Source organism: Maylandia zebra, linkage group LG3 (genome assembly GCF_041146795.1).
Source record: "Maylandia zebra isolate NMK-2024a linkage group LG3, Mzebra_GT3a, whole genome shotgun sequence".
Lineage (NCBI taxonomy): Eukaryota > Metazoa > Chordata > Actinopteri > Cichliformes > Cichlidae > Maylandia > Maylandia zebra.
In genome coordinates this window covers 27,027,295-27,046,350 of record NC_135169.1, presented here as the reverse complement: position 1 = coordinate 27,046,350, position 19,056 = coordinate 27,027,295, and the positions used below count along the sequence as shown (strand labels likewise).

The 19,056-nt window shown below is 39.9% G+C and overlaps 1 protein-coding gene across 1 annotated transcript in view; it reads left to right on the top strand.

Annotated features, from left to right (window-relative positions):
- The first annotated feature begins 6,009 nt into the window (after positions 1 to 6,009).
- The window catches only part of tnfsf10l (TNF superfamily member 10, like), a 76,498-nt gene continuing 63,451 nt past the window's right edge, over positions 6,010 to 19,056 (top strand). The window contains exon 1 of the mRNA XM_004573754.4: positions 6,010 to 6,509. Within this exon, the coding sequence (XP_004573811.1) occupies positions 6,267 to 6,509 (243 nt within the window). The 5' untranslated portion in view covers positions 6,010 to 6,266. The remainder of the gene's footprint in view (positions 6,510 to 19,056) is intronic.

Below are 19,056 nucleotides of genomic sequence, written 5' to 3'. Positions count from 1 at the left end.
TTTTATTAATATAGTGCCAAAACACAACAACAGTTGCCTCAAGGCATTTGATATTGTAAGGTAAAGACCCTACAATAATACAAAGAAAAACAGAAAACCCCAATAATCATATGAGGAAGCACTTTGGCGACAGTGTGAAGTCAAAACTCCCTTTTAACAGGACAAAACCTCCAGCAGGCTCAGGGAGGTGCAGCAGTCTGGACTCACCTTGATTCCTCACAAACTGTTTGTATGAGGTTACTGCTGAGTGTAATCTAACCTGCTTACATGAATGACAATTGTGAACAAATCAGAGCTAAGGAGTTTTCTAAATATGTAACATTAAATAATGGTCAAATTTAAAATTTCACCTGAAGGAGCAGACATTGTCAAAGTTTGGATCAAGCTGTAGACTTTTGTGATCACTTAGAAAGAATAACCTGAAACTAAAGAGAAATGCTGTCTTGTTCTCTGAATATACATCATAGAATCACATGAACTGTGGAAGAATACATACAGCAGCCCATTCTTTCCTTGTCATGCTTGCAGGCTGCATTAAATGCTCCCAAGGGTCACTATTAAAAAATAAATGCAAAAGTGAGTTGAGACAAGGAGGTCCAGATCGCCTTTCTCTGGAAACAGTTAAGTCCACCTTAATGCATCATGACGTTATGTCAGAGTTGTTACCAAATTAAGTGAAGATATTTTTAGAAGGTAAAAAGATTAGATATTGTTTTGTAACTGTGACAAAGTCCCAGTATTAGTTTTTTTAATGGTAGTATTGCATAAGTTTAAACATTAAGCAGATATTAGAGAACAATAAGGGACATTACCACTTTTTTGCCCTAACTGACAGTTATGGACAGTTTTTCTTGGCTTTTCTGGCAAAGTTTAACTTGGATTTTAAGTGATTTGAAAATATCCATTCTACACTGATTGTACTGCATGCCAGCCACATTGTTTCCAGGCTGAATCACTTGCACATCTCAACACTTACAACTTGTCCGAGACTTGCATGTGTATCAGTGCAGGTGCTGTGTATTACATGTGGGGTCAAACCCATGACCTTGCAGTGCTGAAACATCATCCAGTCAAAGACACCTCCCACAGTGGTGGCAGAATCAGCCCACCAGGGGTTAACTTTTAAACCCAAAACAGTGTCCCCTCCATCATAACAACCATTTTTGTGGACATGGAAAGAATCTGGCTCTTCTTTCACCATCTGTGTTTTTATTTCTTTCATTCCAAATTTGATTAGGTCTCACCTGCAGAGTACATCACAGTCTTCTTGGACACTGAGATTTTAAAGTCCCAGCAAGATGTCCCAGTTGGAATGAATAGCTTTTACATCTGGTTCTAATACCTCTGGCACTTCTGTATCACACCACAACAACTTCCAATCTTCAAAAGGCTTTTCCCAGAAAAAGTGGCATTGAGAGCAGTAAACGCTCTCAGATTGTACTGCTACAGAGTTTCACGCATAAAAGTATCACCTATTCTTCAATGCAACAAAACTGAAAGAAAAACGAAACACACGGGGAAGTGCCTCCGACTCTGGTTTCTCTGGTTTAAACATCCTCGGAGGCCAGTCCTGAAAATGTTTCAGTTTTTCTTCAGACTAAAGTTTTAAAAACAGAAGTGTTGCTCTCCAACTGGCAGCAACCCAAGGTTGCCTCCTTTGTCAACTCATTGCCTCCCATCATTGATAAACAGCTCTGATGCTGAACAGACACACGCAGCTGTTTGTGGCAGTGTGCAAAGGGCGTTGTTTAGAGCTGAACTGCAAACACTGTTTCTGACTGTCCACTAAAGCTTTAGATATGCACTAAATCATGATTTTATTTCCAAAGACAATAAGACAACCAAGACATTGGTGATTTAAAGCAGGATGGAGTCTTTATGCAACATTTTGACTGCAGACCCTAATAAAATCATCCCCAAAGGTCACATCTCTGAAAAGACCCAAACGCTGCTTTGTGATGTTTTTGGAAACTGATGTTAAAATATATAATTGTGGCTGCACAGATAAACTGGGGGGCGTTGGGTAAATATTTGCTCTCAGACAGGGTAAAGATTTAGAACAGACTACAGACATGCACACAAATGTGGCTCAGACAGCCGCTCAGAGAATACAAAGATTACAAGACAGAAAAGGAAAAACATTATTTCATCAATCTGTTTCAGCATATTTATTAGTGAAGACTAAGTAATGGGCAAAAATTCAGGTTTGAGAAGTTGGAACCACAAGATTCAGTTGTGTGTGTGTGATTATTGAAAGGTTTTTGTAAACAGCAATCTGATTGGTCTTTCCAGATCTCAACAAGCAGAGAACCTTCATGAGATCATTAGAAAGACTGCGTATTTAAGGCAACAAGATCCTGTGTTGAATGTCACTGCATTTTTGTGCTACTCTGCATTTAAATACTAGTATATATTAATGTCTGGCTCTCTTCCACAGCATCTTTGTCAAGTCTTCCTCACACACAACCAGTTGAGACGGATGGATGCCCCTCCCAATCCTAGTTCTTCTGGAGGTTTCTTCCTGTTAAAAGGGAGCTTTTCCTTCCCACTGTTGCCAATACCTTGCTCATAGTGTCACGGACTGCGATGGCAGACCGTGGGGATGTGGGGAAGTAGGACCCAAACAGACTTTGTGTGATGAAAGCTGTGAGTTTATTTACAGTGAAGTAAATTATATACAACAACAATAAATCCCCGTGCTTCCCCGACTCTCGTGCCGTGTCTTCTCCCTAGTGACCGTTCACCCCGTGCTCGCTACCCTCTCATTTTCGCAGTCCTCCTGAGATAAATCACAGAAGCAGACGTACGAACACTCTCACAGCGACAAGCTTACACTCAGACTGACTTGCCGGGAAACTGACGGGAACTCTCACGCAACGATCCAGCGTCCAGGGGAGCTGAGCCACACTGCTAAGTAGCTCCCCCCGATGAGGCTGACCAGCTGAAAGTGTGTGTCATCATCCTTGGGTGTGGCCAGCCACCTGGAAGGGTACACTCGCCGGGCCTGATGGTGCTTGTAAACCGGCCTACCGGATACACCAGCACGCACACCTGCAGCAGGGACACGGGGACATCAGCACAATACGCACACACCTGCCATCAAAAATATAAACAAGTCCAAAAAACACATGAGCTCTGGGTTCCCAGACTCAGGCCCATGACACATAGTGTTTTGATTGTTGGGGTTTTCTTTGTATTGTTTTGTATATTGTAAGGTAAAAACCCTACAATATAAGGTGCTTAAGGTGACTATTGTTGTGATTTTGTACTAAATAAATAAAACTGATTTGAACTGAATTAAATGTCTTGCACGAATGAAAGTGTGACAGTTTTTAATGACAGATGGATGCTGACACAGCAGGCTACAGCTGGTAGTTCTCTGCTAGGTTGTGACTCAGGATGTACAGCAGGTTATCTATTTATTGGAAGGTTAATAGTTTGATTTCCAGCTCATCTAGTCTGCATGCTGATTTTTCTGTTTTGTGCCCTGCTTTTAAGCTATGGAGTCTTGTTTATGTTCCTTATAGTTCAAGTTGTTTTTGAAATTTCAAGTTATTTCTCATATGTTTGAGTTAATAAATCAAAATGGATTGGTAAATATGTGGAGTACACATGCTTGTTTCCACAACAGCAAGAACATAAAATATATATAGATATAATCTTTATTTTTTATTTTTGCAGTTATGGAAACAAGCTTCCACAGTAATCTTAACAAGTCTTTTGTTGTGATTTTTTTAATAGACTATGGCACTCAGACTCCTTTCACTGCCTTTTTATAGAATCTGGCTCACTCTATACTCACTCTATAGAAGTAATCCTACTTACTTTCAGAAGAGATGTTTGTTGCCTAAGTACCTCTTAAGCTTTTGACACGGTGTTGGCATTAACACAAAACAATCCAGCTGAAGCCAAAAGGCAGGTAGACTTTTGCAGGAGCTCCTATTGACAGCCTTCTTTTTAAAAAAATCTTTCGGAGATGAGTCACCAGTCCACCAGTGGTTTTTGTGGTTTGCTGCACACGGCAAAATAATGTGTTCTGATCATCAATCTCCCCGTTGCTGTCAAAATGTTTTTTTTAATCACAGGATCTTCATAACAAAAGACCAGGGCACACCTTTCCTCACAGCACACCATTTGTGATCCACTTTTGATGAGTTGAAATGTGTTGTTTTAGTTGTACTTTACACACAGTCAAAGCACACACAGGTAAAAATGCACAGGCCAAAAAGTGTGTTTTATGTTACTTTGAAATTATATTAAAAATACAATTTTTGATATAATTTTAAGCTATTTAAAGACATGAATCGCATCACACCAAAAGTCAATTAAAAACAGCATTACTCAAACTCACTCTTCCACCAGTAGACAGGATATTTAAAATGCATAGTGGAGGAACAATAACCAAACCCAGTGCAACACACTTCAATCTGTGACAGGTGGTTTAAATCAACTTTGCAAATTCACATCTGAACTTTAAGCAGCTTCGCCTACCGCCTCCTCCTCATCAAACCAGGAACAACCAAACCAGCAGGCAGCTAACACAGAGAAATAATAAGAAACGCAACTTAAACTACATAACAAGATAATGTCAACTAACATTTACAATACAGTGGAATATAATAAAATAAAGAATTATTATTAATGTCTGATTTATTTATTGATTGTAGGATGACAATGCTAATAATAATAATTATTGTTGTTGTTATTATTACCTCATGTGTTATTATGTTGTCATGTTGCTTCAGTTGTGTGGATGTGGATTCAGCTGTAGCCAACACCATTAAACAGCTGTCTGTGTCGGTGTGCAGTGCACGCCATACCGTTTGTTGATATGTCCAAAAACTTTTTATTTATTTATTTATGGCCTTCAGCATTGTATTGGCAGGTGTCCTGGTCCTCTAGATCAGCGGTCTCCAACCTTTTTTGCGCCATGGACCGGTTTATGCCCGACAATATTTTCACGGACCGACCTTTAAGGTGTCGCGGATAAATACAACAAAATGAAACTAGTACCGGTACCGAAAAAGAAGATTTATTCATAACACACGTGAAAAGACCCAGGAAAACCGAGTTAACGATAAAAACGATAACAAAATAACACTGAAAACCCTGAAAACCATACATTTCACACCTGAGCCTCAACTCTCGCGGCCCAGTACCAAACGACTCACGGACCGGTACCGGTCCGAGGCCCGGGGGTTGGGGACCGCTGCTCTAGGTGAAACAGGAAGCTACTTACATGTACCAGCCACAGGTTGGGTTATCTATCATCTGTCACCTTGTATAGCATACTGAAGGACATCAGTGTAAACATCTTGTATTCTTCTGTTACATCATTAGACACAGTATTCAATTCACATTTTATTTATACAGCCCCAAAATCACAACAACATAAAGGCCCTACAATAATGTAAAGAAAACAGAGAAAACCCCTACGATCATTTGAGCAAAGCTTTGGCAATGGTGGATTGGAAAAACTCACTTTTAACAGGAAGAAACCTCCAGCAGTACCACACTCAGGAAGGAGCGTCCATCTACCACGACTGGTTAGGATTAAGGGAGGAAGACAAAAACATGCTGTGGAAGAGAGCCAGAGATTAATAATAACTAATGATTAAATGCAGAGGTGTATAAACACATAGTGAGTGAAAAAAGGTGACTGAAGAAGAATGCATCATGGGAGTCCCCCAGGAGCCTAGACCTGCACACATAGGGACACCACAGATCATTAAAAATGATGTGGGCGTGTGTGAATGTTAAAAGGTAGATTTTTTTAAAAATCAGTAAGAAACAGTAAATTTAAGGAAATAATGAACCCTTGAAGTTGAAGTTAGTCTCTCTGTTTTAGTTTGTGTTTTTGAAACATTTGGCAGCAGAGTCCGCGCTGAAACTGAAAGAACAGTGCATGGGAGAGAGAGCGAGAGAGAGAGCGAATTCCTCCACAGCTCCAGGGTGATGAAGAGGTTAAACCAGCCCCTCTCCGCTGTGCTCTCTGCCTCCTTTTGCGGCTCCAGTCCCGCTTTAAACGGCAGCTGAGCGCTGAGCGGACATGGACACATCCGAACTTTAACTTTCAGGTCTTTCTCCTCTCTTGCCCGCGCTCCTCTCCTCTCTTGTCCTCCCTTTCCGTCTCCCGCTGGGCTGAGCTCCGAGTGAGAAGCTGCGCTGGCAGCTGCCGTCTCATGGAAATCTAATTTTGCTCTAATTTTCGGTCAGTCGCTCAGGTCTGTGGAGGCTATTGTCGTTTCGCTGCTCCCTTGGTTTTAATGGTTCACTCATGCGTCGGGAATGCCATGGCCACTCCGAGCGCACAGCAACAGGATTATTTCAGATCGGTGAGCAGCGAATCAACCACCTACATGATGGTCCCGGCAGGCGGGCCGACCGCGGCAGCGCGCCGGGAAACGCCGTCCAAGATGTGGGTGGCTATGGTGGTGATAGTGGTGGTAGTGTTGCAGATTGCTTCGACCACGGGACTCTTTGTCTACCTGAATATGTCGATATCACAGGTGAGAGCTGGTTTCCACTCACTTTAACCTTTTCCCCCTCTTTTGTTTGTTTGTATTTGGAGCCACATGTGGTTCCTGTGTTGGCCCGATTTACCAGAAAGCCTCTCGTGAGAGGTCCTCGCTGGGCTCGGAACTTCCAAGAAACAGATCCAATGTGCGTTCAAATTCACAGCTCAGCGTCACATGCACACTCTGAATATTGTTGCAAGGCTGAAAGAAAACATACACAAACACACACACACCAAAATCTGTGCACAGTATTTGGAGTATTGCAAAATAAATAAGTAAATAATAATAACAGTCACAAAAAGTCGAGGGAAACAAGGCATTTGACAGCAGAGCTGCTGCAGGTGATTAAGAAATGTTATAGGAGCATTGCTGCTGGTTTATTTATTTATTTATGTATTTGTTTATTATAGAGTTAAGCGGGTTTACACATTTTTTTCTTCATTTATTTCTGGAATGAGGTTTATGAGTAAAGTTCGCCCCGGGAGTTTGACTTGCCGGGCGCTCGGAAGGCAGATTTGCCTGATCGGACTTGTTAAACAACGGAACGCGGAATTTACAAGCAGTCAAGGTAGACGGAAATACACGAGCTTACCCGCGTGTGTAAAAAAAACCCAACAAAAACAAAACACACACACACATTGGAGGCATTTGGTTAGGGCGGCAAGTGGAGAGAAGCTGTAGGGCAAGAATGTGTGCAGAAATATGGACGTCGCTGGTGCATGTGTGGATGTGGGCTCCTCTTCCACTGGGTTCGGTTTTATTTACGCGTCTAGTAATCAATAAAACGCTACTGCAGCGACTTGTTCTGTTTCACATGTGCTCCTTAGAGGAACACAAGTGGCGTCAGTGAGCTGCTGCTCATTTAGTCCCAGCAGGGGAAAGTACACGATGACAATCAGAGTCATTGCTGATGGTGCTTGAGTGTAGGAGGGGGCATAAAATACGGGAGAGATAGGCTTATCAGTCAGAACTGCTAGTTACACAGCAGAAGTTTATTTTTGGCATTAAGGAAATGTGTTGAGAAGCGTTGCCTGTGATTTCTGATACACTGCAGTGGGAGGTGCACATATATTGGTCTGCAGGGATGAAGGAAACTGATGTATGATCCTGATGGTGCATGAAATCTGCTACAGTGGTGCGCTGTGTCTATCTCTATATGAGATCAACAGCTGTAAGCGTGTGACGCATAGAAGACGAAAAATGACATTTTGCATTGGATACGCTTCATGGCCACTTTTTTCAATCATGATATTGCAGGTTTGCATTCAAAGTGACAAAGAGAGTCAGAGAAGTTTGGCAGGACTGAAATGGTCCTATCTGTGGTTCAAAGATGACATCATGTGAAAACATAAAACCATTATAAAACCATGTATTTTATTGTTTGTCCCCATCAAGTCAGAGAGTCCAGCTTTTATTTCATTTTAGTGAAAAGTTTAATACCAGTCGCGAATAAAAGTGGATGTAGAGACGTTAAAAAGACAAGGATACCCCGTAGTGATGGGGCAAGGTACTCACTTGAAACACATGACATTGTCTTAAGATTAGCAACGGGACCTATACACTATTAGATAGGTGGTTTTAATGCTGTGACCTGATCTGTGCTTATCCAACTTAGACTCACTTGGCATAAAAGTAACAATCCTGTATCAGAAATTGAGCAATTTACCATAATCAGGATTTATTGACTTTTAATGTCAATATAGAGATTCTTGTTATGGGTTTAAAAGGTTATTTTATAAGCAGTTCACTTGATTTTAGTCTTTCTGGAGTTTTTTCTTTTAAACTTTTTTTGTTTGACATGTCAGAGGTAGCAGGAAATCGCACAAGGAATAGTTTAGAGATGATACTGGACAGAGACTAAATGAATTGCATGTGGGGAATCCCCCGGTTCTCATGCGAAGGCCAGCTATTCTGGAAACAGGCCCTTCTTTGAATTGCAACAGAGTTACACCCCATGCCTGTGCTGGTTGTTTTAAGACAAAAGATGTTTGCAACAATAACCATCGTACAAAGAGGAATTCTCCGGCACTGCCTCACATCTGTGGCATTCACATACAAGCAAACAGACACATGTAAACACCGAAGCTTCTGAACTCATGGGTGTGTCGCGCGCCCGCGCTTCGTTTTGTGTCCTTTGCTGCTGGATCAAGCACGCTTAGCAAAACAGTGAATCGCATCAGGCATAAATATACATGTTCTCTGAATGTTGGAAGTGTTACTTTGAAATAAGCAGCATTTCTTAGAAGGAGAAACTCTTTTAGCAGAGTCACATCCTAAAGAGTTAACATGTAAAGACATAAACACTAAATTAAAGCCTGTTCAGTGATTGGTTAGAATGCCACAGTACTCGTCTGGGCCGATACATCATTCAAACCTCAATATTGGCCAGTATCGGTCTCGATGAGTAATATCAGTCAATCACCATTTACCAGTGACAGTGGACAATGACAGTGGCTTGCTAAATGTCCAGAGGTGGTGTGATAAAGAGCTTAAAGAACTTAAAACATTTTAGATATTTAGTTCTAATGAACATTTCTTTGATTACCAAATGCTGGGATTAAATAAATAAGACCAAATGTCTTTTATCAGAATTTTCTCAGTTTATGCGACTTTGGTTTTTAACAACCTATTAGTGTGTTAATCAAGAAAAAATTTGCATATTATTTGAGAAACTGGCTTTTAAGCCATTGTTTGTATTTGTCGGTGTTGTGGTTGGTTAGGTCCTGGTAAGGTAAGTAAGGCAGCACGGTGGTTAGCACTGTCGCCGCACAGCAAGAAGGTCCTGAGTTCAATTCCAAAAGCCGTAAGAGTCCAGCAGACATAGCTGTATCTGCATTTATAACTGTTAATAAATGAATATTTAAAACGGTAATAAAGAAATAGAAGAGGCATCCCTTCAACCATAGTATGTCCACCAGAGGGCCCTTTGTAACTTCATTGTTTACAATATGTTTGAAATGTATGTATGAAATTTATGTAAATCTGTTTGTTTCATGTATCGGAAAGAAAAAAAAATTGCTAATATATCTGATTTTTAACTCACCAAATATCAGTATCACTTTTAGAATTCCTATATCGGTCAGGCTCTAGTCCGAGGGTTGACTCCACCAGCCCGCTGGGCCCTTCCTGTGTGGAATTGGACCTGTGTCTGGAGTCCAAAGGACATGCTTGTTAGAGAGCCTGATAATGTGGAATTGCCCATAGGTGTGAATGTTTACCAGTTTCTCCATGATAGCCTTATGATAGACTGGCAGCCTGTCCACGGTGTACCACACCTCTCACCCTATGACAGCTGGGATAAACGACAGCTCCTTATGACTGTGAGTGGGATAAATAGGAGAAAATAGATGGATTGATGGGTGGCTAACTGAGCTTCACCTGCTCTACAAATTACATTAACCTCCTAAGACCCGAACTCTTCCACAGCATGCATTTTTAATTTCTCTTTGATATTTGGGCATATTGGGGCCCGATGAATGTAAAAACAAAGAATTACCAGATTTTTTTTTACCCTATTTTTGTTTTTAGGAAAAATAAGAGCCACGTATTAGGATATTCATTTAAAATTTTGAAAGAACAGTAGCAGTATAATGTCCTCATAAGTGGATATCAGGCCCACTTATGAGCAAAATTTAGTATTTTGGTCTAAATAACCCAAAATGTGATGTCCACATATGTGGACGCCAGGTCCTAGGAGGTTACATACATTTTTTAACAGCAAAATCATCTGTGTTTCATCCAGTCAAGAGATAAAAGTTAGCGATCATGATGACGTATTGAAGACTTGGTTCTAAAGAATTTCACAAAAACTACTAGTGGGTTCTTCTTAAAATGAGGAAATTACTTTTTTGTACAACAAGTAATTTGTCATATATATTGGATATCTTTTAATGACTTTCTGAAGTTAAAATCTTCACTTCTGAGAAAGAGGTAGAGATTAGATTAAGCTGTGCTTGCTACGATGCAGTGAATTACAAGTCTCATATTTTTGTAAGGAAACTTCTTTTATCACACACAAGCCTCCAGATCCGTATCCTGTAAGACTGTGGGTTCTCATGCCATTTCTGTAAATTTGTGTGAAATTTGGGGCTTTTTGGCGTTATCTGTGCTTTTGTGTTTGACTGACTGGCATTCCATTCCTTAAACTTCACTGGTCCACTTTATTATTGTTTGGGTTCACTGATAGGGTCTGACTCACCCTTACATGCAACAATAGAGCCGGTGTGTGTGTGTCTGTGAGTGTGTGTGTGTGTGTGGCCAGATTTACACAGATGTCGTTTTTACTTATTGTGGACGGTTGTTAGGGTGTGTGTGTGTGTGGCCTGTTCACCCCCAAAGATCAGCACTTTTTGTAATCTGTATTTGTGCGATTTAAGCGTGTCTTTTTATGTATGTGTTCTCATGATTTTATCTGTGTTATGAACAGATGGGTTCCAAGCTCAGGAAGAAAGAATCTTCAAAATACTGAAAAATCCACGGCCTACAGCGTACCCTTCACAGTTTTGGTTTCAGGTGTAGAATTACTTTACATTTTTGATTAGAGATTAGTGTTAGGTTACTTTATAGGTTAAAGGTCAAAGCAGAAGCCAAGCCAAGAAGCTGGCTTCTGAGCTGAGCTGTTTGACATCTTGAAGTCACAATGCAAACAAACACCCGCTCAGATGTTTTTGAGGGAACGGCTAAATTTAAAAGCAATCTCTTCATTTTTGTTCTTAGATCGACTTGTTTGAGATATTCAGCATGGGAAAACGTAATAAAACTGCAGGTGGTGGACATATTTACAGGAAGTTAATCAGAAACCGTAGTGCTCCACACATTTATTAGACCACCACCCAGTGTAAGAGTGGTGCCCTAAATGAACACTGTTGCTAATTACTAAAGGTCTTTTTTTTTTAATTCACCAGTATTCACAAACTTTGGAATCAAAATTCACATTTTTAATGCAAAAATATAAGTATTTTTGTTTTCCGCAAATGTTCAAATTTACTGTTTTAAAAAAACGCAAGAGAAAAAATAGTAGTAAGTTTCTATATTACTACTAAAATTATATATATATATATATATATATATATGAATAAATAATTTTAGCGGTTGAATCTTACACTTAATTGATTTCTGTGTGTCGGCTCAAAATTAGGTATAAAAAATAAAAATGTGAATTAAGTTTCTTATTTGTCTAATAAATCATTTTTAGTTTCAAACAGTGATTTGGGATTTCTGGTTTTTATTTCTGTTTATTTTTATAACATGAAAATTGAATGTTGGTGATGTGTTTGTTGGTATTTTACAAAGTAGTGACAGTGATACAAACCTATCTTAGTTTTTGATGCTATTTTTAAAATGCCTTAAACCTGCTTTCTTTTAGATAGCCAGTAGGGGGCAACTCCATAGAAATCAAATTCTGTAGAAATCCATGGAAAATGACCCACTTTTCACTTGATTTATCACCTGAGTAAACATTTTTCTAGCAAATTTATGATCTCAGCCATTAGGTCCATTAGGTTTATTAATGTTCATTTTGTAAGCCACTGCTGCGTTTGGAAAAAAAAATTGATCCCACAATTAAGACTTCAAAAGAGAACAAACCAATCAGTAATATCAAAGTAGCTGTTCCCATCTTTTAAATTGATTAAAAAATATACGTTTCTCCCAGCCTGTCTCAGAGAAAAAATTCTCAATTTAACAGCCGTAAAATTTTCTTTATAACACGGGGAAAGTAGAAGGAGCAGACTGGACAAATCAACCAGTTTAACATTCACTCGCACCAAAATTAAACCGGGAATTTGGTAGCAAGAACTTAATGTCCCTTCAATTTTAGAGTTGATTTAATATGGGCTCCGCTGTGTTTGATTGCTGTCTACAGCTCACACTGTTGGACTGCTGGATATCTGACTTCTTGCAGATCTCTGCACAGGGGAAGGCCATTTAATTCACAAATAACATCCCATCAAAGATGCCTGTGGCTCTTCAAGTGCAACCGATCCACGGGGTTTGTTTGGCAACTTGTTTCAAAAAGCACTTCACTAGACAAGCAAAAGTCTCGTTACCTCCCTGTGTGGCCTCGGACGTTCTTGCCAAGGACTTTCTGACGCAAACTCGGATCACAGGATTGAATAAGATGAGCCAGTTGTTTCACTGGTACATAAATCAGCCGTATATTTACCCCAGCCTTTCACACTGGATTAGGTTTTATTGGTGAAGGCCAAGGTTAAAGTTACCATTAAAGAACCAGTGGTTGCCCTAACGAGAATGGAAATACATGCATGTGCAGAGGGGGTGCAGCACGTGTGCATAACAGGGGGTTAGGTGTCAATGTGTGGGCAATAGTGTGTGTGTGTGTGTGTGAGAGACTGACATTCAAGCTTTAACTTCTCTTTTGCACACACTCGCATGTTCATGATTGGCAAACAGTTTTGAGAAAAATCAAATCTGTCACTGCAAATATTTAGATTTAATTCAAAGCTACTAGTAACTAACCACCCTACACCAGGCTCCACTGCCAGAATACACAAATCTCCCTCTCTCTCTTTAACCTCCTGCCCCCTCCGTGTGCTATGCTTCAGGTCCACATCGGGGAATCGAGTTACAGTCAGTTTCAGGACTCAAGGGTGGGATGGATTTTTCAAGAGTGACACAAGCAGAGGTTTTCTTTTTGCCTTTTATGAGAATTGCAAGTTAAGTGATTCTTTGGCAGCTGGTGTGTGTGTGTGTGTGCGTGTGCGTGCATCTAAACAGGGCCTGGGCACAACTCCAAAGTTACGTAAGGTGTTTACAGTGGTGTAAAACATAAAACGAGAGAGAGAGAATGAGGAAAGAAGAGGCTTGCATGCACATGATTACTTCAAGAAGGTGGAAGACGAATATAGTTGGTGTTGCTTTTAACCTCATGTCTACGTGACTTAAATTAAAATGACAAGGTCCCAGTGACGTCTGTTAAATAACCTCTTGACAAATATGAATCAGACGTGTTGGCTGGAGCAAATAAACAGTTCTGGCTTTTTTCTGTCAAGAGTTGGTTGGGCTTAATAAGATACCATGATCATAAAATATTTTTGTCTTTTTTGATCCCATAAGAGAGAAGCTTTAAGAGAAAAAGGTGATGCCTCTGCTTTCTATATCACACACACACACACACATACACACACACACACATTGGGAGACTTGTGGAGACATGTCCATGGAACACAGTGTGGCGTCAGTGCCTGGATGTGCACTCAATGTTTTCATGGCCAGGTCAGTTGGAGCAGGATGAAAAAGAAAGCAAGGATTGCAGGAAGATAGAGGGAGGCAAGAAGAGAAATTGGACCTGAGAGTTGACAGAGGAGGATTTGATTTGAATATTTAAAACCGTTAACCTGCCGTGAAGCAGTATATACACAGAAACAAGAACAATAGGCACACTTCCTTGACATCCACATTGTAAACACAAGTTAAGCTATGAATTTTACCAAAAAAACTCCAGGGTTATTTTTGCTGTTGCCCAGTGAGAATATTGCCATTTAAGGCATCTCATTTTTAATATTAAAGGTAGAGTGTTTGTCCAAGGAGACAGAAAGTATGAATGTGATACTGTCAAACTCTGGGTTTAAGCTTTGAAGATAAACACGGGGGCCAAAGTTTAGCATAGCATAATGTACATAATTCTTTTTTCCCTTTTTTTGGAATTTGAAATTCTTCAAATAGCAAGTTAGATTTTTAAATTCCTGTTATTGTGCCAAAAAGCATGTTTTTTTTTTCAACTTTGTGAGTGAGTTAAGCATCAGTCATGGGCCTAGAGGCCAGCTGGTGAGCCCCCTGGGAACCTCCAGCCAGTGGGGAAAAATCTGTGTTCCAACAGACTGCCATAGTCACACAGGTTGAGATGGAAGATGCCGACATGCCTACAAACACAGTATTAAAACCTGATACAGAACCGTAGAACGTTCACCTCCAAAGTCAAAGCTGCACCTTATGAAATGTGTTGGTTTCAACAGCGAGGCACAACTCTTACTTACTCTGCGTGGCACAGTTTTGCGTGGAGTAGTTGGTGAGTGTTTACAGAAAAGTCTGCAATGCCATGCAAACTACTGGCAACCTGCTAGTGACCAAAACAGTCATATTTAAGGTCTACCATTTTGTGCCAAATTTCACACTAGAAACTATCCAGCAATAATACATACAGAGAAAAACCCAACAATCGTATGATCCCTATGAGCAAGCACTTTGGCGAAAAACTCCCTTTTAACAGGAAGAAACTTCCAGCAGAACCAGGCTCATGGAGGGGCGGCCATCTGCGAGACCGGTTGGGGTGAGAGAAGGAAGGCAGGATAAAGACATGCTGTGGAAGAGAGACAGAGGTTAATAACAGATATGATTCGATGAAGAGAGGTCTGTTAATACATAGTGAGAAACGTGAAAAAGAAATACTCAATGCATCATGGGAATCCCCCGGCAGCCTACACCTATTGCAGCATAACTATGGGAGGATTCAGGGTCACCTGGTCCAGCCCTAACTATATGCTTTAGCAAAAAGGAAAGTTTGAAGCCTAATCTTAAAAGTAGAGATAGTGTCTGTCTCCCGAATCCAAACTGGATTTGGATTCGGAAGAAGTTTCTTCAGTTCTAAAGGGTCAAATGGTGGAGAGATGACTGAGAACCTTCACTGGCATAATTTCGAAATATTTTATCGTTCAACTGTGAAATTTTTAAGTAGAACCAGCACAATTTTCAATATCATTAAAGACAAATCAAGCAATCAGGGGGGAAAACACTGCTCTTTTTCTTCTTTCTTTATGACAAATGCTTTAATGTGTCAACCTGCTAATTATTGCCATGAGGCAGCACAAAATTGTGTTTTTGGGTTCGTTTAACAAGTTTGTGGTTTTCATTTATACTTCCAGTCTTTCCCGCTTCTCACTGATGAGTCTGGTTTCACTACATGTGGCCATGCTGTGATCTTAAATTGTAAAACTTCTAAAGCACAGGGGGATGCCTGGTTTCTTCACCAAAACATGTGGTAAAAAAGGTGTCTCTAAATTAAAATAACTAAAACGAGGAAGGAGTTGTGCTAAAAGAGGCAAATGATTAATAGAGTGATGTGCCGCATAGATTATTAGTAAGTTCAAAGGGAGCAGGACAGGAGTCTGCTGCTATACATTATGCTATCTGATTGAGTACAGATACAGAGACCCACCACACTCAGACACACACGACCTTGGGTTGACAGCTTGACACTTAAAAAGAGGATATTTGTGTTCCCACACTGGAATGCTCATTAGGCTGTGGCTACAGCTGTGTGTGTGTGTGTGTGTGTGTGTGTGTGTGTGTGTGTGTGTGTGTGTGTGTGTGTGTGTGTGTGCGCGCGCGCATGTGCCAACAGCTGGTGCAGCACTGTGTGTTATCACATTGTTTGCTCGGTCAACATGGCTATAAAGTTCTGATAAATGTTGCTCATGAGATTTGGGGGCATTGATGCTCCTAACAGAGCTATCTCATAACTGTCATCCTTGCTGCTCATGTTTATAAACCTGTTTCAGTTTTTAAGAATCTCAGCTTAACTGCAGCGTTAGCTTTCGGTTTACTAAATTAATATGTTCACATGAGTTTTTGTATTAATTGTTGATGCCTGATAACAAGCAGTACGTATATCAAACCCCCAAAACAACAACAGCAACAACAAACCCCTACAATTGTTCTATTAGAAGTCTTCTAAGAGAAACCATGTTTTTGGCTTTAGATTAAAGACCATTTTCTTTTAGTAGAAGCTTATTAAATTATACAAATGTTGTTCATTAACAGAGACCCCCCTCAAGCTAATAAGCTATAATAACCACCAAAACAGTGCCTGTGCAAAATTAGCCAGGTGATACACAGATACCTCTGCAGAGTTTTTTTACGAGTCTTGGAGTTGCCAAGAAACATGTGAATTTTATTGTGATGTAAACAAATTGCATTTGCCTTCTACAAAAAGTGGCTCTCCTCTCATTTCTAGTCTTCACTGTAAAGATCCACATGGCTTCCATCACATGGTAACTAAAGCCTTTTCATTATTTTCTATACATGTGTCATCAAAAGAGACCAAACCACAGCATATGGTATTGGAGTGGTTGTATAGGATGAGTAATTTTGGTAATGGTAAAAGGGTTTCTGAAGGATGAAAGTAATGGCAATGTAAAAACGAAGTCACTGTCAAATGTGAGTGTATTGTATATACAAAAAAAAATAAAGATAAACTCAAACGGAACGGTAAAAAAGAAGCAGATCGACTTAACTGGACAATAATGAAAGCTGGAAAAGAACAAAGAATGGAAGTAAAAGCACATGAAACCAGTCTTCAAAGGGGCAAAACAGAAATACAGACAGAGGGAAACCTTATATCACTACTTCTTTTTAAATAAGAAAAAGTAATAGGAACAATACATGGAGAATAAAAAGACTACAACAGAACAATACACCTTTGTTTTTGAAAACCCTGCAAATTTTTATTGTACAAGTTGTGCTATAAAATGTGTCATATCAGAAACTCCATGGTTTCAGTTCTGTGGGGAAAAATCATTAAGTGACTGATCAGGAAATTAAAAAAAAAAAAATCAAGCAAAAACAACAAACTTTTCCAAGAATGAGGCGCTCACCTAAAAAGGCCTTTCTGCTCGTCTCTCCCTTGAGTGATGATAAATTGAAAAAGACAAAGCAACAACTGAAGTCACTTGAAGTGAAATCAGGTTTCATATTGACATGTGTTGTTCCTTTGCATGTTGTGTTCAAAAGGGTTAGATTTTAAGTACCGGGAGCTTTCTGGTTTTCATTTACTGTAAGTTTGAGCAGGCTTTATGGAGGAAAGCAGTCTTTTTTTATACACTTTTTTTCATTTTCATCATGGAGCAGGAAGTCTTGGACTGGATAACCGCTAGCCTAACTATTACCCTTGAAATATTGGACATCATCCCCAGAGGCTAGGCCATGTAATGATAGTCGATGGGTTCCCAGACTGTGTGTTAGCTGATTAGCCCTTGGTTCATTAGATGGGAAGTTCTTAGCTGCTTTTACATTATCTGTCCTTGGGAATCGACAGATATATCTCTCCTGGCATAAAGAGGAGACCCTTTTTAGTCATTGCATAAAGGTTTTCTAAATCCAGTCTTTTCCTTCCTCTCTCTGTCAAACACACACATACACACACTTATTCTCCCTCTCATATCAACATTTTGTTTCTGAGCTGAGTAATAAGGCCAGCCTGATCTTCTGTCAGCTCTCATTCCTTTACCAATTAAACAACCACTGAACTCCTTTCTGCGCTTTGTCTTCTAATCATTTCCAAATTTCTCCAGCTGCTCAGGTCCCACTTCTAAAAACAGTTACCTCCCTAAACCACAGTGTTGTCTATCCTTTTGTTTTCCCCCAGTCTGTCACTGACTGTAAGGAATACTGTGGTTTTGGCTTGTGATCAGAGCCCATCGTAACCTATCATCATTGCTTTTTCAGATCAACAAACCACAAAAATATTATCGCCGCTGTCCCACTTCCTTAGCGCCTCACTGAGCTATAAACCAAAACATATTTTTTTCCAGCTTCGTGTTTCACAAAATAACACTACTTCATTAGAAACCTCTAAAATTCTTGGACAGGCCATCCATGAATCAATGAATCAACCTCTGAGCGCTGATTTGGCTTTGTCTGCAGCTGCTGGACGAAAAACCCTCAATATATAAAGCTCTGGGAAAAGAAGTGAAATCATGAACCTGTCAGGCAGCCGCTTTCCCTTCGGGCCTTGACTTGTAACTAATGTTGTCAGTGCGGGTAGATATTTTTGTCTGTTAAAAGCTGGAAGGAAGGAAATTTTGGAAAACAGATCTTGGTTTGATTGCTAAATTAGAGCACCTTTAACACTGACCTTTTAGCTCTCAATGTAATGGGACTTTGGATGAACAAATCAGATCTAGATCAAGATGTGAAGCCGGGTCATCAGAATACAAGAACTAAAACATTCCTCTGGCATGTATGTAAAAAGATTGCGATTCAGTGCTTTCATTTAAGGTTTCATTGACCTTATTTTCAGTGCCTTAATCAAATTTCCCAGACTTTCCAGAGGCGGAAAGAAACATTAACATGCTGCAGTTGTTTGGACAAAAAAAGACTTGTTTCCAAAAATAGCTACATGGATGTCTTGGCTTCTTGTAGGGGAGATCTTGCCTGAATATTATGAAAACAAGACCAATGTAGAACTGGGTCTTCCAAAATATTGTGAACAGGAGGGGACGCCAAGAATTTTATACTGAAGACCCTTGTAGCCAACACAGAGGGGCTGTTTTTGCTTCTCCAAGAAGTCAAGATTTGTAGTTTCACCCAGTTTTTCTTAAAGGTTATCAGGATGAAAGCAGTAGTTGACATAACAGACTTACTCAAATTTTGAGCTGGTAGAGCTGCATAGTCAACAGTAAGAGTGTCCGTAAGTGTTACTATTCAACTTAAGGGGAAATTAAGGATGATACCAAAGTGCATTGTACTACATCCTGTTTCTGTTCAAGCGTTTGACTTAATTTCACCTCAGGGTGGTGATAGC